Source organism: Pongo abelii, chromosome 11 (assembly GCF_028885655.2).
Source record: "Pongo abelii isolate AG06213 chromosome 11, NHGRI_mPonAbe1-v2.0_pri, whole genome shotgun sequence".
In the NCBI taxonomy this organism is placed as follows: domain Eukaryota; kingdom Metazoa; phylum Chordata; class Mammalia; order Primates; family Hominidae; genus Pongo; species Pongo abelii.
In genome coordinates, this window is record NC_071996.2 from 73,226,966 (window position 1) to 73,248,171 (window position 21,206).

At 41.5% G+C, this 21,206-nt stretch overlaps 1 protein-coding gene and 1 long non-coding RNA gene across 3 annotated transcripts in view; one reads left to right on the forward strand and one right to left on the reverse strand.

Annotated features, from left to right (window-relative positions):
• The window catches only part of MYO3B (myosin IIIB), a 460,851-nt gene extending 458,334 nt beyond the window's left edge, over positions 1-2,517 (forward strand). For both annotated transcript variants that reach the window (XM_063712864.1, XM_063712865.1), the window contains one exon: positions 784-2,517. In XM_063712864.1, the coding sequence (XP_063568934.1) occupies positions 784-922 (139 nt within the window). In that variant the 3' untranslated portion in view covers positions 923-2,517. The remainder of the gene's footprint in view (positions 1-783) is intronic.
• Positions 1-21,206, reverse strand: part of LOC134759604 (uncharacterized) — a 74,989-nt gene that overhangs the window by 15,798 nt on the left and 37,985 nt on the right. The window lies entirely within an intron of this gene.

Here is a 21,206-nt window from a genome sequence, read left to right on the forward strand (position 1 = left end):
GTCCTTTGTGATATTACAGAAAATGCAAAACTTTCCAGAGAGGCTTCTAAAAATATGCAATCCAGATATTGCCACTCTTATTGACATTGGAAATTACTTTTCACAGTAGCAAGTATACAAAACTTGAATCTATTCTGTCCAAAAAGGTTGAAATTGTCACCTAAGGGCAAATGTTATTTCTCATAATTATTCCAGGGAATTGTACTTTCTTCATAATTAGAGACATGTAGTGGGTTATATAAAACTCTCCTTCCACAAATAAGAGCACTCTACAAAGTACAAATAGGCCACTTCCTCCACATTATCCTACCCCTGGGCCTTAAAAACATGGACAAGGAGAAACATGCCCAACTGGTTAGATAGAGGATAGTAAGGAATTTGTCGTTCATTTCATTGTTAGCATCTCAATTGAGAATAGCAATGAAGTACATAATGGTAATAATTAGAGAACTGGGGGAGGTCAGGAGGAAAACTTTCTCATCTAGAGGGAACCAGATGGAGACAGAGTTCAATCCCATAAAGCAAGTTGCAATATGACCACAACTTCCAGACACCACAAAACTGGACCCATTATCAGTGCGTGACCCAAAGGTGAAGGGCTTTGTAGATCAGACCCTGGTACCTCTGTACTGGGAGACCCTGAACTACCTAGGAGCTGTCCCTCCCCTCCGGTGTTGGACCCCAACCCTGTTCCATCTACTCACATGATTTTAGCTGCCCCAGTGATGATTGTAACATTTGTTTTCTTTTTTGTTGAAAATCCTGTTGTTTTCTTTGTTGCAGCCAAATCAAAGTACTTGATGGGGAAGATGAATATTACAAATCTCTGTCACCAGTGGACTGTATCCCTGAGGAGAACAACTCAGCCCACCCTTCCTTTTTTTCTTCATCCTCAAAAGGAGACTCTTTTGCTCAACATTAATTGTACTTCCTAACCCCAAATCTGTCCAGAGTAGGAACATTCATGGTAATTGACTGTCTGTCATTGCAGAAGAAAGCACTGATATGGGGTCAGCTTCTTTGGACATATGGTCCATGCCTGAACCTTACTGAACAACTTGCAGATTCCAAAACATCTTATCCTATCTCCACCACTCTCCCATATCTGTTGTGCAGCCTGAGCTGGACGCTCCCTTCCTTTCTCATCCCATGGGGCCCTGTGGGACACTGAGAACAGCTTTACAACAGTATAAACAGTCATTCATGCCCCCAGTGTCTAGGAAGATAACAGTCTCACCCCAGTCTAATCATGGACACTGATAATATTTCTTGATTTTTCCTATCAAGTTACTTTTCAATCCATTCAGAATCTGTCCCAGTGGAGACCCAGGAGTTCCTTTCCTGCACTCTTCTCCACCCTCCCACCTTTGCTGGGCTTTTCTATCACTCCCACCTTCCCCAGAGTCAGGGCTCCATTGCTGAGTGCCCCATCCTGGAGGATTGGCCCCAAGATCTCCTAGAACAGGATAATTGCCTGTGTTTAGGCAGATAGGCATAAATCTTTCAGATTCTTTCTACAAGGCAAATAACCCCTCTCTTGTGAATTGTTATGCTGAGAAAGCCTTTGTCTCTTTATTTCACCTTGCCAAGACACCCACACTACTTTAGTAATGAAAAGAAAGGAATGAGAGGGAAAGTTTGGACCTGTCACTTTGGTGACAGGGAAAGTCCAGGTCACTTTATTCTGTAACTCTCCATTCACTGGTCAAATAACTCCATGAGGCTATCAGTGGCTACAGTGGAAGGACCTGATCTTGTCCATCTTTGTGTGCACAGAGCCTAGCACAGGGCCTGGCAGAGGGGATATCTAGTGAATGTAGAATACATGGAGAGACTTAACTAAGTTACACAAGCATATCTGACAGGAATGTTACTTTCAATTGTATGTTACATATGATTAGTCACTTTTCGTACACTATAACCTCTGATTTTTCACTCGTTTGGGCTAATTCTATTGTAATGATATTAGATAATATAATACTCAACATGATTCAATATGACAAACTTTTTTGAGCACCTACTTTATATAAAACACGACAAATTGCTGTGTGATGTAATCAAAAACAAAGAAGCTCTATAAGACCATTTCTGTAGAACAGATGTTCTTAATATTTTTCTTACTCTAAAATATGTGGTAGATAGTATGCAAGAAAAGCCGGGTGCGGTGGCTCAGGCCTGTAATCCCAGTGCTTTGGGAGGCCAAGATGGGCGGATCATGAGGTCAGGAGTTTGAGACCAGCCTGACCAACATGGTGAAACCTTGTCTCTACTAAAAAAAAAAAAAAAAATACAAAAATTAGCCCGGCATGGTGGCGCATACCTGTAATCCCAGCTACTCAGGAGGCTGACGCAGGAGAATCACTTGAACCCGGGAGGCGGAGGTTGCAGTCAGCTGAGAGCGCACCACTGCACTCCAGCCTGGGCAACAGGGCAAGACTCTGTCTCAAAAAAAAAAAAAAAAGATAGTATGCAAGAAGATACCTAAATTTTGAGAGAAGTAACCTTGAAAAATCTTATCAGAGTTTTGAAAGGGAGCACATTAATAGGCCTTTTATGAAGATGAATAATGAAATGAGGCATTTAAAGATCTCAGAAATTATAATTTTACAAGTAAAATAAATATAGCCAATTTTTCAATAGCTGAACTTCACCCAAAAGGTAATGTTTATAAGTAGAGCAGAAAAAATGCAGATAAATTTTATTTTATTGTTTAAAAAATAATGCATAGAATATATAAATTTTTCATGTTACTATTAATATATGAGTGCTTTTGGAAGTTTCACTTTTGTCATTGATTGTCTACTTTTGGTTTGATAATATTAGCTGCTTTTCAAATTGTTGAATGGAAATGTTCATAACTCCCTGTTTGTCTGTGCACAATGTAATTCTAAACCTGGCTTGTTTCTCATTTAAATATATCTATAAATAAACTTAAAAAGAAAACAGAAGTAATTGTGGAATCATAATCCAGAAGCTCTGCATAATTAAGTCATTAATACAGCTGTACTCCTAAGAGTACTTTAGAAATGATGTTCACTTTCAGTCACAGTATAGAGAAGACAGACTGTAGACATTATTCTTGGGCTAGTCACAGTGCCACAAACTCAAAAAGCAATTCTTTTTTTTTTTTTTTTTTTTTGAGACAGAGTTTCACTCTTGTTTCCCAGGCTGGAGTGCAATGGCATGATCTCGGCTCACTGCAACCTCCACCTCCCGGGTTCAAGCGATTCTCCTGCCTCAGCCTCCCTAGTAGATGGGACTATAGGCATGTGCCACCACGCCCAGCTAATTTTGCATTTTTAGTAGAGACGGGGTTTCTCCATGTTGGTCAGGCTGGTCTCAAACTCCCAACCTCAGGTGATCCGCCGGAATTGGCCTCCCAAAGTGCTGGGATTACAGGTATTAGCCACTGTGCCCGGCCTCAAAAAGCAATTCTTAAACCAAGTAGATGAGAATGATGCAACCTGGAATCTTGTAACTTTTATTAGATTTATCAAAGTAATATGCACATGACAAAAATCAAATAGTCCAGAGGGTTTATAGTGGAGAGCAGTCTTCTTCTCCGTGTGCCTCTCTCCAGGAAGCAATCACTGTTTAAAATTATTTCTAATTCTTCTAATGGTTGCTAGTGTGCCTCTGAATAATTTGCTTCTATCTTCTTGATTTGTCATTTTAGACAATATTTAATCTCCCCCTTATGAAAAATGTAGATTTGGCCTGGCACGGTGGCTCATGCCTGTAATCCCAGCACTCTGGGAGGCCGAGGCAGGTGGATCACCCGAGGTCGGGAGTTCAAGACCAGCCTGACCAACATGGAGAAACCCTGTCTCTATTAAAAATACAAAATTAGCCAGGCATGGTGGCACATGCCTGTAATCCCAGCTACTAGGGAGGCTGAAGCAGGAGAATCGCTTGAACCTGGGAGGTGGAGGTTGCAGCAAGCCAAGATCACGCCACTGTACTCCAGCCTGGGCAACAGAGTGAGACTCTGTCTCAAAAAAAATAAAAATAAATAAAATAAGAAAACCAGCAGACTGAACAATGTCAAGTCAAACAGAAATGATTCTGGGAGTAGAACATTTTTTAAAAGTTCCACTGCAGACATTTAGTGTTCATATTTTGAGCTGCTGCTTCTTCCATTTTGGTCATTTGCAGAGATGCCTTCATCCACTTTTTTTAAACTTTTTCTTTTTTTCTTTTTTTTTTTTTTTTTTTTGAGACAGAGAGTCTTGCTCTGTCACTGCAGCTGCAGTGCAGTGGCACAATCACGGCTCACTGCAACCTCTGCCTCCCGGGTCCAAGCAATTCTTATGCCTCAGCCTCCTGAGTAGCTGGGATTACAGCCATATACCACCACACCTAGCTAATTTTTCTGTTTTTAGTAGAGATGGGTTTTTGCCATGTTGCCCAGGCTGGTCTCAAACTCCTGGCCTCAAGCAGTCCACCTGCCTTAGCTTCCCAAAGTGTTGGGATTACAGGTGTGAGCCACTGCACCCGGCCCAAACTTTCTTTTCAAATATAATACATATCTAGAAAAGGGCACAAATCAGAAGATTGAGCTCAATAAATTATCAGAAAATCAACGCCCATGTAACCATCCTCCCATCTAGAACAGAGCATTGTTAGCACCTAGAAGCCTCTCTCCAGGCTCTTGCCAATTACCGCTCCTGTCTGTGCCTCCCCAAAGATAAACATTCTCATGACTTTATTGGTAAACACTTCCTTGATTTTCTTTATAGTTTTATACTTACATGCATTCCTAAACACTATAGTTAGGTTTTGCCTCATAATTAGGTTTGGAGAACTTTATATAAATGGAATCCTACAGTAAATAATTTTTTAGGTCTTGTTTCATTCAATGTTGCATTTGCAAGGTTCACCTATGTCATGGAATGCAAATGTAGTTTGCTCATTTTCATGTCTGTGTAGCATTCTAGTAGAAGAATATGACATAATTGATGTAGTCATTCTACTTTTTTTTTTTTTTTTTTCGAGACTGAGTCTCACTCTGTCACCCTAGCTGGAGTGCAGTGGTGTGATCTCAGCTGACTGCAACCTCCACCTCCCGGATTCAAGTGATTCTCCTGCCTCAGCCTCCCAAGTAGCTGGGATTACAGTCACCTGCCACCATGCCTGGCTAATTTTTGTATTTTTAGTAGAGACGGGGTTTCACCATGTTAGCCAGGCTGGTCTCGAACTCCTGACCTCAAGTGATCCGCCAGCCTCAGCCTCCCAAAGTGCTGGAATTACAGGCATGAGCCACCGCACCCGGCCAGTCATTCTACTTTTAATGAATATGAATTTTTTCCAATTTGGGGCTATTTTAGAAATTGCTGCTATGAGCATTATTCTATCTATCTCTTGGTGTCTGTTTTTGCATGGTTTTCTGTTGGCTATATACCTAAGATGAGAGTTGCAGAGTCATAAGGTATACATATCTTTACTTTAGTACAGAATGCCAAACTGTTTTCCAAAGTAGTCATACCAGTTTACAATCCTGTTAGTCATATAAAAGAGCTCCCATTGTTCTGCATTCTTACCAACTCTTGCCAACTCTTCGCCTGTCATCTGGGGACTCTGATGCGGTGCTGAATCCCAGAATCTCACTGTGATTATAGCTTATATATCCCTCATTAATAATGATACTGGGCACATTTTATGTATTTTGTGCCCAACTTAGATAACTTTTATAACATGACCATTTTGAATTAGTTTAACCATTTTTTCTTTTAATGTGAAGAAACACATTACATGTCAGTTATATGTATTGCAAATATTTTCTCCGCTAGGCAGCTTACGCTTTCATTCTTTTAAAGTGCCTTTGATGAGAAAAAAGTATGTAGTTTTAATGTGGTATAATTTATCAATCTTTTCCTTTTTTAACTTTTATTTTACGTTCTGGGATACATGAGCAGGTTTGTAACATAGGTAAACTCATGTCATGGGGGCTTGTTGTACAGATTATTTTGTCACCCAGCTTTTCCTTTTTCATTAGTGCGTTTTTATGGTCTGTTAAGAAATCTGGTGGCTCACGCCTATAATCCCAGCACTTCAAGAGGCCAAGGTGGGCAGACTGCTTGAGCTCAGGAGTTCTTGACCAGACTGGGCAACATGGCAAAACCCAGTCTTCACCAAAACTACAAAAATTAGCTGGGTGTGGTGGCATGCACCTGTAGTCCCAGCTACTCGGGAGGCTGAGGTGGGAGGATTGCTTGAGCCCCAGGAGGTCAAGGCTGCAGTGAACTGTATTGCACCACTGCAATCCATCCTGGGTGACGGAGTAAATCTCTGTCTCAAAACAAACAAACAAACAAAAAACTTTTCCTACCCCAGGGCCACAGAAATACTTGCTTTTAGAATCTCCTGGAAGCATTATTGTTTTGCCTTTCACATTTAGCTCCTCAGCCCTCCAGAATTGATTTTGTGAATGGTGTGCAGTGAGGGTCAATTTTCATGTTTTCTATAGGGTTATTCAATGGTCTCAGCCCCATTTAATAAAAAGGCCATTACTTTCTTACTGCTCTAAAATAGTACCATTTATGTAAGTCAAGTGTTCATGGGTCTGTTTCCAGATTCTCTATTCTGTTCATTGATTTGTTTTTCCTTGTCTTAAATACTATACCTTTATAATAGGCTTCAGTATATGGCAACACAAGGCCTCCAACATTGTTTTTCTTCTCCAGAAGAAACTTCCCATTAGTCTGGGCCCTATGTACATAATGGAATCAGTCAACCTCTGAAAAACAAAAGCTGTTGGAGGGCCAGGCATGGTGGCTCATGCCTGTAATCTCAGCACTTTAGGAGGCCAAGGCAGGAGGATCTCTTCAGACCAGGAGTTGAAGACTACCCTGGGCAACATAGTGAGACCCCATCTCTACAAAAATAATTTTTTTAATTAGCCAGGCATAGTAGCATGGATCCTTTCAGGCCAGGAGTTGGAGACCACCATGGGCAACATAGTGAGACCCCATCTCTACAAAAAAAAAAGTGTTTTTTTGTTTGTTTTTGAGACAGAGTCTGGCTCTGTCACCTAGGCTAGAGTACAGTGGCACAATCTTGGCTTACTGCAACCTCCACCTCCCAGGTTCAAGCAATTCTCCTGCCTTAGCCTCCCGAGTAGCTAGGATTACAGGTGCCTGCCACCACACCCGGCTAATTTTTGTATTTTTTTAGTAGAGATGGGGTTTCACCATGTTGGCCAGGCTGGTCTTGAACTCCCGACCTTGTGATCCTCCCACCTCGGCCTCCCAAAGTGCTGGGATCACAGGTGTGAGCCACCATGCCCAGCCAAAAAAATGTTTTTAATTAACCAGGCATAGTAGTGTGCACTCGTAGTCCCAGCTACTTGGGAGGCTGAGGTGGGGGGATCATTTGAACCCAGGAAGTCAAGTCTGCAGTGAGCTCTGGATTGTACACTGCACTCCAGCCTGAGTGACAGAATGAGACTGTGTCTCTAAATAATACTGTTAAAACTATTGGGATTTCTTTGGAATTATCTTGAATTTATAAGTGAATTTAAAAGGAATCGTCATGTTTACAATATTGACTTTTTCAATCCATAAATATGGCATATCCTTCCATTTATTTAGTTATTTATTCCTTTTTGTCTCTAAATAATGATTTATACTTTTTTTTTTTGAGACAGAGTCTCACTCTGTCACCTAGGCTGGAGTGCAGTGACGTGATCTCAGCTCACTGCAACCTCTGCCTCCTGGGTTCAAGCTGTTCTCCTGCCTCAGCCTCCTGAGTAACTGAGATTACAGGCACACGCCACAGGCCCGGCTAATTTTTTGTGTTTTTAGTAGAGACAGGGTTTTGCCATATTGCCCAGGCTGGTCTCAAACTGCTGAACTCAAGCAATTCACCCACCTCGGCCTCCCAAAGTGCTGGGATTACAGGCATGAGCCACCACATCCGGCCAGTGATTTATAATTCTACATGAGAATTTTGGCACAGATTTTGTTAGTTTTATTTCTATGTGCCACATATGATTTGATGTTATTTGAAAGGTTTTTTTTAGTTATTTTCTATTTGTTTCTGTTATATGGAAATGCAGTTGATTTTTAGCATTTGAGATCCACAACTCATTAATTCTAATAATCTATCTATGGATACCTTTGGATTTTCCGTATACACAATTTTACCATCTGCAAATAACTATCGATTTTTTTTCTTTTTCATCTTTATACCTTGTTTTTTCTTGACTTATTGCCTGTATCATTTAGCTATTACTACATTACCCAAAACAACTACATATTTCTCACAAGTCTAGGGGTTGGCTGAGTATTTCTACTGATTTGAGCTAGTCTTGCCAGGGTTCACTTGTGCATCTGCAATTAGCTACAAGTCAGCTAAGCAGCTTTGTTGATTTTGGCTGGGTTTCTCACATACTTGGGGCCACAGCAGAGACAGCTGGGCTAACTTAGTTCTGTTCTACATGGTCTCAAGCTCCAAGTTGCTATTATTCCCAGTGGCAGTGGCAGAGTCTCCAAGAAGGGAAGGGAGAGAGAGAGAGGTCTCTTTATTCTCAGAAGTGCTACATTGACAATTCCACCACATTCTTTGAATCAAACCAAATCACAGGGCTAGATATTTTTAATATTGTACAACCTATTGTAAGATCCTCTTTATCATTTGTGATGCTGATTGTCACTTATTTTTTGTTATTGAGTTCTAGCTTACTCGTATTACGAACAGAGAACAATTCAGTAATGATTTCAAGTCTGAAATTTGTTGAGACTTTATAGCTGGAGTGCAGTGGTGCAATCATACCTCACTGCAGCCTCAAACTCTTGGGCTCAGAGATCCTCCTGCCTCCGCCTTCTAAGTAGGTGGGACTATAGGCACACGCCACTGCACCCAGCTAATTGTGTGTGTGTGTGTGTGTGTGTGTGTGTGTGTGTAGAGACAGGACGCTCACTTTGTTCCCCAGGTTGGTCTTGAACTCCTGGGCTCAAATAATCCTTCCCCTCTCATTCTCTCAAAGTGCTGGGATTACATGGGTTTACAGGGATAAGCCACAGTGCCCAGCCAATTTTTGTCAAATTTTAGTACACTTTAAAACTGTAATACATTATTAGGTGCATACAAACACTTTTATCATCATTCTCTTGTAGCTACCCAAGAAATTACAGTATGCATCCTTAACTTATCCAATAATAGTAATCCAATAATAGTCACCTAATATGATTTGTATTTTTACTCTCTACCTAGACAATTCCAGAATTGAAGGACCTCAAAACATTATCTATACTTCTATGTGTGTGTTCATATATATATGTGTGTTCATATATATGTGTGTTCATATATATATACACACACACACACATATAACATATATTCCTTCTTATTTTGCCACTGTTGTGGTATATTTAATTTTGTAGCTATTGCAAGTCACATAAGACATTATTATTATTGTTTACATTACTCTTCATTTCTTCTCACATTGACCTGCTATTCTGGGATCAATTTTCTTCTACCTAAAGAACATTCTTTAGTGTTTCCTTTAGTGTGACTCTGCTGCCGTAAGCTTTTGTTTAACAGAAAATGTCTTTATTTCACTGTCATTCTTGAAAGATGTGTTTGATGGGTACAGAATTCTATATTGGTGGTTATTTTCTCTTATCACCTTAAAGATTGTACTTCATTATCTTCTAGTTCTCCTTGTTTCTGCTGAAAGGTCAGCTGTGAGTCAAGTTGTTGTTCCTTTGAAGATAATCAGTCTTTTTCCCTGACTGCTTTTAAGGTTTTCTCTTCCTTTGGTTTTTAGCATTTTTACTATAATGTGGTTCTTATTCATGTTTTCTTACTTTCTTGGTTATTTGTTTATTGCATGCTGGAAATTGCATTTGCAAAATTATTTGTAAAGATAATTGGAGGCCCAGGATAATATTCCATTCCTCCATAAAATAGTAATATAGTTATATTTGCTGGGGGCATGAGTAAGTCAGGATCACTTTAATCCAACTTCAGAGCTGTAATGATTTGAAACTGGCCTGCAGTTCCTCTAAGAGCAGTTCACTCTCTGGTTCACTATCTCCTACAGTGCAGCTCTTTGTGATCCTAAGTCAAAGTGCAAGTGTGTTGAGGGGTAGATATTTAAGACTTCAACTTTTGTCCTGTTGGCCCCACACTGCTCAGCCTCACAGCTTCTTAGTTACCTCTTCTGGAATGGGCAAATGCCTCCCAGAACTCTCCTCTTAGAATGTGTCTTCTGGCTGGGTACGGTGGCTCACACATGTAATCCCAGCACTTTGAGAGGCAGAGGCGGGCAGATCACGGGGTCAGGAGTTGGAGACCAGCCTGGCAAACATGGTGAAACCCCATCTCTACTAACTAAAAATACAAAAATTAGCCGGGCATGGTGGCATGCGCCTGTAATTCCAGCTACTCGAGAGGCTGAGGCAGGAGAATTGCTTGAACCCGGGAGGTGGAAGCTGCAGTGAGCTGAGATCGTGCCACTGCACTCCAGCCTGGGCGACAGAGCAAGACTCCATATCAGAAAAAAGAAAAAAAGAATTTTGTTTTCTACTAGACCATGGTTCAACATTTCCCTACTCTCGTGCTAGCTCTCCAATGCCTACAATAAGGTATATTTTTAATTTTGTCCTAATTTTCAAGAGGAGGCCAATTTGAATCACCTATTTCTTTATTACTAAAAGCAAGTATCTTCTTCTTTCCATTTGCCATCTTCCAGAAATACGTTGAAATCTGCCTTCTCTTGATCAGTTCCTCTTCCAGTCTTATCACTATTTTGAGCTTATTCTCTTTTGTTCTTATTTGTTGTGATTAAAATTGTAGGCATGTACCACCACAGCAGCCAATTTTTAAATTTTTGTAGAGACAGAATCCCACTATGTTGCCCAAGCTGGTCTCAAACCTCTGGGCTCAAGCGATTCTCCTGCCTCAGCCTCCCAAAGTATTGGGATTAAAGATGAAACTGAGGAGAAAATTCCGGAGAAATTGAGATAAATGTGTGCATGCTATATCTGCCATGTTGTACCAGGTCCTGCTTAAAATTATTATTATTATTATTGTTATTATTATTATCATTAAGACGGAGTCTCGCTCTGTCGCCCAGACTGGAGTGCCCTGGTGCGATCTCGGCTCACTGCAAGCTCCGCCTCCCAGGTTCACGCCATTCTCCTGCCTCAGCCTCCAGAGTAGCTGGGACTACAGGCGCCCGCCACCGCGCCCGCCTAATTTTTTGTATTTTTAGTGGAGACGGGGTCTCACCGTGTTAGCCAGGATGGTTTCAATCTCCTGACCTCGTGATACTCCCGCCTTAGCCTCCCAAAGTGCTGGGATTACAGGCGTGAGCCATCGCGCCCGGCCTAAAATTATTTTTAAGTAACTTAAAATCATTTGTTAATATTAGGATTCAGGCTGGGTTATGGTGGCTTATGCCTGTAATCCCAGCACTTTGGGAGGCTGAGGCAAAACGATCTCTTGAGCTCAGGGGTTCAAGACCATCCTAGGCAACATAGTGGGATTGTCTTTACAAAAATTTAAAAACTATCCGGTATGGTGGCACGTGCCTGTAATCCCAGCTACTCAGGAGACTGAGGTGGAAGGATTGCTTGAGCCCAGGAGGCCAAGGCAGCAGTGAGCTATGAACACACCACTGCACTTCAGCCTGGGAGACAGAATGAGACCCTGTCTCAAAAAAATAGATAAACAAATAAATATTAGGATTTGAACTATTATTTTTATAACAACTGTTTTGAAATATTATTCATATACCATATAATTCCCCCTTTTACAGTAAAGCCAAAGTACTTGGAACTGTTATTAAGAATAAATTATTTGTGCCATGCCTCATGACAATTCTTCAGATTCTACTGTAGGTTTCTGTTTGTGTTTGTTTGTTTTTGAGACATGGTCTCACTGTGTCACCCAGGCTGGAGTGCAGCGGTGCAATCTCGGCTCACTGCAACCTCCACCTCCTGGGCTCAAACAATCCTCCACCTCAGCCTCCCTAGTAGCTAGGACTACAGGCGCCCACCACCATGCCCAGATAATTTTTGTATTTTTTTGTAGAGATGGGGTTTCACCATGTTGCTCAGGCTGGTCTTGAACTCCCGAGCTCAAGTGATCCGCCCGCCTCGGCCTCCCAAAGTACTGGGATTACAGACATGAGCCACTGCGCCCAACCAGATACTACTGTTTTAAGACACTGTTGTGGAGCTGCTCCAGGAGCTTACAACATAGAAGGGGAGATGTGACACATGCATAGACATTTACAATAAGAAATGGCAAAGCAGGTAAGATGAGAGGAGGCCGCATAAAGGAATGTTTCATGAAGGAATTAGTATTTAAGTTGAATCTTGAATGGTCAGTGCAGCAGAAATGGCCAGAAGTAGGACAAACTGGCACTCCATCAAGTGGGTCACCAAGACTGCTGGGCTAGCCCTTGGTGAGGTTTAGAGACAGCCTTCCTGCCCCACATTCTAAGCAGCCTTGTGCAACCGGAACAACTAAGTGCCCTGGAAAAGCCCAGTTAGACTGAGGAAATAGGAAACTTCAGGCCCTATTGTCATTTTGTGTTTTTTTTTGTTGTTGTTTTTTGTTTGCTTTTGAGATGGAGTCTCACTCTGTCAACCAGGCTGGAGTGTAGTGGCGCAATATTGGCTCACTGCAAACTCCGCCTCCCGGGTTCAAGCGATTCCTGCCTCAGCCTCCTGAGTAGCTGGGATTACAGGTGTCCGCCACCACGCCCAGCTAATTTTTTATTTTTATTAGAGACGGGGTTTCACCATGTTGGCCAGGCCGGTCTTGAACTCTTGACCTCAGGTGATCCACCTGCCTTGGCCTCCCAAAGTGCTGGGATTACAGGCGTGAGCCACCACACCCGCTCCCTGTTGTCGTTTTGAATAGAGCATAGTCAAACTAAAAATAAAAGGTAAAACTGAAGAAGTAGACTGTGGGAGACTTTGAATGCTACAGTAAGTAGTTTGGACTCTATTTAGTAAACAATAAGAAGCCACGGGGGATTTTGTTCAGAGGAATGCCATAAACAGAGCTGAAATTTGAAGAGGGCTTGTTGGCAGTTGTGTAAAGGGGAGAAGCAAGAGACAAGGAGATCCATTAGAAGATCAATTAGAGATCAATTAGTAAGCTAGAATAATGATAGGAGAATAGAGAGGGGCTTGAGACCAACACATCGTGCAAAGACATCACTTTATATATCGGAGGGCATGGGCTACAGAAGGAAGGGGTGGAGGAAGAATACATTAAAGATGATACCATGCAGAAGAAATGGGTTGAGATCTGGCTCCACAGTTTTTTAACTGCGTGATTAGGACAGTCACTTTAGTTTCCTGTGGCCTCAGACAACTCCAGAAACTTGGTGGCAGAAGGAAGGAAAGAAATGGAAAGGTAATTAAAGGGGGTTGTGGGATTGGCCAGATTTTTAGGATGGAAACGATCAGAGACTGAAGAGAAGGATTAGGATTAAGGTTTAGATTGAAGATGGGAGGGATTAAATATTTTCTATGTTAATGAACTAGATGAAGTTCAAGAGTGAAAAATCAGTGTATTAACTGGACTTCACATTCTTATTAATCATTACAGTAGTCATCAAAAGATAGTTTGCTGAGGGCTGTGTTTGCTAATGTTGATTTATGGGATTTCATAATGTATTTATTACCAGTTCCTTGGTGACAGTTAACATCACCTCCAACAGAAAGGGCCAGTTATATCACATATACCATTTTATAGATATTTCAAAGTTCAGAGACTATCCCTAAAGTAAATGTTTGGGTATTGCTTTTTTTTAATTGCATATGGTGCCACTTTTCTATGGAGCTTTGACAGAATTACATTAATTTTCATCCTAAATCAAATTTGTTTGAAATGGACATTTTAAAGAGATACTGAGATGTTTTCACTTAAATGTTTTTTGTTTGTATCCATAACTAACTCATAATCTCATATTTAATTATATGTGGTGGTTTGAATTATTTGATCCACGGAGGACCTCTAATAAAGTCACTAACTGGTTATTGATCAAGTTAATTGGTTAAATGACTGAACGGGTCATCAATTCAGATTGTGTCTATGTGTAAAAACCAGTCTGACTGCTTTTACTGAAGTGTCCAGCCAAATCAGGTTTTCATTATATTCATGTTAAAAGTAGGGAAGGATTTTGTGCATTTACACATGATGCACACAAACCATCGACAACCTGTGAATATAGCAGGTGGTTGGGGCGGACACTATACTTGTTTAATTGGGTAGTGCTTCCCACTTCCGTGAACTTCTGGTATTTACTGTTCTCCAAACCGGCTCCTTGGTTGATGACAGCAAAAAATGCTAGTTTTTGAGTCACGCAGAATGTTTTCTTCATTTCTATACTGTTAATATATTACTGGGCCACATATCATTCAAAACAAAAGGAGGGGAACACAAATAAAACCACAAAGACAAAACCCTTATTGCTACTCACCCTGCAATGTTAAAAGCAAAGAAACTATTCCGACCAACTAACATTTCCTTGACAACACTAGACAGTTGGATGCCTCTTGCCAGATCAGTGTAGACACATAAGTAATGCCATATCACTGCCCTATACACACAAAGGCTATGTTTTAGAACAGTAAGAATCCGTAGAAAATATGTAGGCCAATCCACTCTTTACAGGACAAGACAGAGATCCAGAGAGCCACTAACAGAGTCAAGAATCTAGGTTGATTTTTTCTGCATTCTGAGCTCGTTGGACCAAACTGCCAATGATATACTATCCAAGACCAGCCTTGTCTGCACACAGAACAGACAGCTTGCTTAGAAAGAAGATGTTCTGTTGGGCACGGTGGCTCACGCCTGTAATCCCAGCACTTTGGGAGGCCGAGGTGGGCGGATCCCCTGAGGTCAGGAGTTCAAGACCAGCCTGGCCAACATGGTGAAACCCCGTCTCTACTAAAAACACAAAAATTAGCTGGGCATGGTGGCAGGCACCTGTAATCCCAGCTACTCGGGAGGCTGAGGCAGAAGAACCGCTTGAACCTGGGTGGCGGAGGTTGCAGTGAGCCAAGATTGCGCCATTGCACTCCAGCCTGGGGAACAAGAGCGAGACTTCATCTCAAAAAAAAAAAAAAGAAAAGAAAGAAAGAAAGAAGATGTTCTTCTCTCCAGAAATATTTCCCTAACTAATTCTCCCAATTTGTAAGATATTGATACCTGGCCTAATGCCTTGCAAGAACTCCACAGATATTTGCAGATATAAACTGAGGACATCCAAGACCATTATTAAAATAAAAATATTTAACAAGAACTTGCCATTTCACTGGCATTCTCCCATGATGTACTGTCCATACCAGCTGTACATAGGTAAAAATTATAAATGGTAAACTCAGTAAAGCAATGTTACCTGACCATGGTCAGAGAGCTAGTAGGGAGGAACAATGTGCAAATCCAAGTGGGTCAGATTCCTAAACCATGCTCCTTTCAGGAGCCAAGGAGCCTGTTTTTCAGTGTCTTTAAGGAATGCTAATGGTTAAATGGCAATCTGCTCGTAGCTAGAGCAACCAAAATATAGCTCAATATAAATTATGCTGATACCGAGCCAGTCATGGTGGCTCACGCCTGTAATCCCAGGACTTTGGGAGGCCAAGGCGGGTGGATCACCTAAGGTCAGGAGTTCAAGACCAGCCTGACCAACATGGTGAAACCCTGTCTCTACTAAAGATACAAAATTAGCCAGGTGTGCTGGTGCGTGCCTGTAATCCCAGCTACTTGGGAGGCTGAGGCAGGAGAATCGCTTGAACCCGGGAGGCAGAAGTTGCAGTGAGCCAAGATCACGCCATTGCATTCCACCCTAGGTGACAAAGTGAGACTCCATCTCAAAAAAAAAAAAAAAAAAAAGTGCTGATGCTTTTATCTCATTTCTATCTGAGAATAACAATAACTGACATGTATTGAGTACTTGTGTACCAAGCTCTGGCTTTACCCTATTGCTTCATTTAATCTTCACAAGTAACCTATTAGATAAATGTTTTTATAATTGTTAGTAACATTTTTACAAGAAACTGAGGTGTAGAGCAATTTAGTGACTCACCAAAGACCTCACAATTTGCAGCAGGGATTTGAGCCTGGGCAGTGACTCCAGAGTCCTTAATTACTACTTTATGCTGCCATGTAGACACCTTCAGCCTCCATAAGAAGCCTACAGAAGGGGCCTGGTGGTGGTTCCATGAAGAAAGTTGTGGAGACACCAGATTGCTAAAGGTGCAATGGAGGCAGAGGTAGAAAGAAGTCTGAATCTTTTAGACAACTATTATTAATAGTTTACACAATTATCAAAGGTCTTGAGGCAGCATGAACTAGCCTTTACAGAGCCTTGTGGAGAAATTCCTGATCTCTTGCTGACAATTAACAAGGCAATGGGGGAAATGATGTGAGTCTTCTCTTTGGAGACCACTCTGAGCCATCTTTTTTCCCAAAGAAGAATGCCTAAAATTATTATTACAATCTATGCTTCGGTTGTAATTAGTGCCTCAGATGAGAGCTGGTCCTGAGACAATGAACCAATGAACCGGGATAAGCAAGTTTGTTGGGGATCTGTGGGCAATAAGAAGTCTAGGGCATGTACTGCAAAGGCAGATGGAGACACAAAGCAGGAAGAACGTTAACCAGCAAAGAAAACCTGCAGGGATAAAGGAAAGCAGGAAAAACGGAAGACAATTTCTCTGTCAGTTCTGGCTGTAGTTCTGACATTCAGAAACTAAACTGAAAAACTCAGGCAGTTACCCAACTATTGTGCAAGTATAACTCTAAATTAACAGTGTCTTTATTTTTGGTTAGCGATCATTTCTGCTTTCATTCAAAGAACATTCAGACCAAAAATTCAAGCATATAACTCATTGGGCTTCTCCCCAGCAACCCAATAATAAATCTATCCAGGGAATAAAATAAATATTATCAACTTTCTTTTTTTTTTTTGAAACGGAGTTTCGCTCTTGTTGCCCAGGCTGGAGCGCAATGGTGCGATCATGGCTCACCGCAACCTCTGCCTCCCAGGTTCAAGCGATTCTCCTGCCTCAGCCTCTTGAATAGCTGGGATTACAGGCATGTGCCACCACATCTGGCTAATTTTGTATTTTTAGTAGAGACAGGGTTTCTCTATGTTGGTCAGGCTGGTCTTGAACTCCCGACCTCAGGTGATACGCCTGCCTCAGCCTCCCAAAGTGCTGGGATTATAGGCGTGAGCCACCACGCCCGGCCCCTCAACTTTGTTAATTACTTACATGCAAAATTTGTTCCTCATCTTGGCCATGCAGGGAAGTGGCATCTCTCAATGTTATGTGTTGACAAACTACCTCCTGTGTGGGCCAAAGCTCCGGACCCACAGTGTTTTTGGTTTTGTATTTTTTTGTTTTGTTTTATTTTGTTTTTGGTGATGGAGTTTCACTCTTGTTGCCCAGGCAGGAGTGCAATGGCGTGATCCAGGCTTACCGCAACCTCTACCTCCTGGGTTCAAGCCATTCTCCTGCCTCAGCCTCCCAAGTAGCTTGGATTACAGGCATGCACTACCATGCCCGGCTAATTTTGTATTTTTAGTAGAGACGGGGTTTCTCCACGTTGGTCAGGCTGGTCTCGAACTCCTGACCTCAGGTGATCCGCCCACCTCAGCCTCCCAAAGTACTGAGATTACAGGTGTGAGCCATCGCTCCTGGCATGTTTTTTTTTTTTTTTTTTTTTTTTTTTTTTTACTAGAGATGAGGGTCTCACTATGTTGCCCAGGCTGGCCTCAAACTCCTATGTTCAAGCTATCCTCCTGCCTCTGCCCCCCCCAGGTAGCTGGGACCATATTGATTGCCTCTGTACCCAACTCCAAAGTGTCTTTTTATAGATAAAGTTTTATTGGCACACAGTCACACCCATTCATTTACATATTGTCCACAGCTGCTTTCACACTACAACAGTAGCGTTGAGTAGTTAAGACAAAAACCTTATGGCCTACAAAGCCTAAAATATTTACTATTGGCCCTTTACAGAAAAAGTTTGCCAACCCCTAGTCTAGACTACTAATGATAGAAATGGAGGAAAAACTTTTTTCTAACAACTTTCTAACAATTTTGGGGGGAACGCCATATAAATTTGGCTTAGTAAAAGACTCTTGGACTGCCCCCAGAAAATTGTGCCAAAGAGTTTAGAAAAATACATATACAATAAAAGTAAACACACACACACACAAAACAGCAAACTTCAGGTAACTATTTTGGATTGCAAACAGGATAAATTAAATGTTCAAACAATCTGATAAAATAACCATTTGGAAACTGAAAAAAAAAAAAGACTCTTAGACGACTATCAGAAGCCTGATAATATGATTCTGTTGCCTTTTTTTTAAGTTACAGGATTAATATTATATGAATGGGACTATGGAATATGAGCCAGTAAGGTTATCCTAACTACTGGCCCCTGTATCAAGCAATAACTGTGGGAAGAGGGAAGACAGTGTGGAACGCTTTACAGCTCACCATGCAAGAGGAGAAAAAATGAGTGAAGGAGCCTAGAGGGAAAGAATGTTTTCAAAGCTGTGGTTTCCTCATCTATTGAATAAGGGCACTGGGCTTCTCCACGGGGCCTAGGATTAACTTCACTGGCTTTTTCTGAATCACCACAAAAATCCCAAGATTTTATGTCCTGAAATCCAGCATCCTACATTCACTCCTGGATGTGGATGTCTTCTTGGATTATACCATCAGTAATCACCAAACCAATGAGGCATCTATTCAGTATACTGGGATTCTCTGGTTACCTATTACTATTCCAACATCTTTAGTTTCCATATGTATAATATGTCTGAATGACTTAACAACTTTAATTATTAGCAAATTCACATCTTTTCCCCAATATTAATACATACAAGCCAGCTATCACAAGACACCATTCTCAGCCGAACACTACAAGATTCAAAAGTTCTCTGAGGCCTCAGCAGTATCTTATTAATGACTAACTGCCGACTAACCTACACATTTTGGGTCAGGCTAGGAGTGACTAATAACTGTCCATGTGACTGGGTAGCTGTAGGTTCCTGACAATCATGGTAGGTAATCTTGTGACCAAATAGCAGCTTAATTGAGATTTTAAAAACTGTCACAGCTCTCTGAAGAGGTGTAAATAGAAATTATCTGTGCGTCTCATATGTCTATATTATACAGCTAGGAATAGGGCTTGGGCCTATTAAAAACATATTCAGGCCGGGAGCGGCGGCTCACGCCTGTAATCCCAGCACTTTGGGAGGCCAAGGCGGGCGGATCACGAGGTCAGGAGATCGAGACCATCCTGGCTAACACGGTAAAACTCTGTCTCTAATAAAAATACCAAAAAAAAAAAAAATTAGCCAGGCGTGGTGGCGGGCGCCTGTAGTCCCAGCTACTCAGGAGGCTGAGGCAGGAGAATGGCATGAACCCGGGAGGCGGAGCTTGCAGCGAGCCGAGATCGCGCCACTGTAATCCAGCCTGGGCAACAGAGCAAGACTCCGTCTCAATAAATAAATAAATAAATATATATATATATTCATTTATTCAACAAATATATATATATATTCATTTATTCAACAAATATATGCTGAATACCTACTTTATGCCAGGAATTGGGTTAAACTCATGTCTCCAACTATAATCCTTACATTATTTTGTGTTTCATTTTATCCCACATTCTTGCTAAAATAAGCCACACTACACAAGTTTTCCCTGATTTTTCTGATAAATATTGAGCTGTCTACTTGATGATACTTTCACACAAAAATCACAGGGAAAAAGCACTTCCTGCAAGGACATCAGAGGCATTACCCACTTTTTCTTGATGGCTTTGGCTCCAGGGGGTCAAAATGTCCCATCATATTTAACCAATACGGTTCCCTCAGTGATAGTGCCCACTTTTTCCATCCCATTTAGAGCTAAAAAGGAGCCTGCCACTTTTAGCTCCAGGATATGTATGAGAAAGCCATAAGAATTCAAGAAAGGGATGGGGGAGATGGGGCGGGGCTGGTCACAGAAACTGGATTGTCCCTCTCAGCTTTGGAGGGCAGAGAGAAGTATTGGGGGCAGAAGCCACCTTTTCTTCTTCAGAAATAGGAGAGATGAGAGGAGGTTCTTGGGACCTGATCCAGGGCAGAAGGGGTAAAAATAGTGACTGCTAAGCTGATGTTTCTCCAAGAGCCTCCCAGCTCAGTATATCAGAGCTGCCTGCAGTGCTCCGTACAGTAGACCTTTCCCTGGGCCCACCCAGACCTGGGGAATCAGGGCCTCTGGAGTGGGGTGAGAGAAAGTCTATATGCCAAAGTGATTTCCATGCACAAAAGAGTATGAGAACCCCAGTTGAAATATTTATGAATTTATGAATTAATGTACAGGCCTTTAACTTTAAATTAACTAAAACATTGATTTAAACAAGTGTGGCTAATATTATAATGGAGTTTATTAAAACTCAAGCCCTTAAAGCACCATGATGAGTGACAGAAAATTACCTTGGAGTGGGTCTTTCTTCCCACCCTCTTCTCTCCAGCTTCCCTGTCTCTTCCCACCCCTCTCTCCCTTTTATCATATGGGAAGGGCTGTAGGACTAAAAACCAAGCAATAAAAGCAGCAGCAGCAGCACCAACAACAAAGACTGAAGGCCAGATGCAGGGCAGGACTAGGCATTAGCTCATGGATAAGAAAGTTGCTGAAAAAAGCAGAGAAGGGAAAATGTTTACATTTCTGTTGTAGACATTTCCATATATACATATATATATCCCAGATGTGATATATGTATATATCACATTTGATCTGTAAAGATTAACAAGACTGGCGAATTTATCCCTGAAATAGAAATCTCCTTCCAAATTATCCCTGAAGCTTAACTTCTTAATAATGATTACAGATGATATATGCGATTACCCCTATTGCAAGAAGTAGTTTTCCTCAATCTCTCTATCCTGTTCTTGTGTTGCCTAAACAGACTGACACCCAGGGGTCCCTTTCTTCCTCATCCTGCTGCTCTCAGAAGCCTTTTGCTCCACTGACCACTCTTCTATCCTTGGGCAGGTTCTCTCTCTGTCTTCTTAACTTAACTTTGTCCCCACACTCCTACATATTCTGTGATGTTTTAGACAGAAAGATGAAATAAATATCCTTGCCCTCCAGTCTCATGCCATCTACATGAGACAGCGATCAACTAAACCTAAATCAGATGTTCAATTCAACACAGCTCTTCCTGGC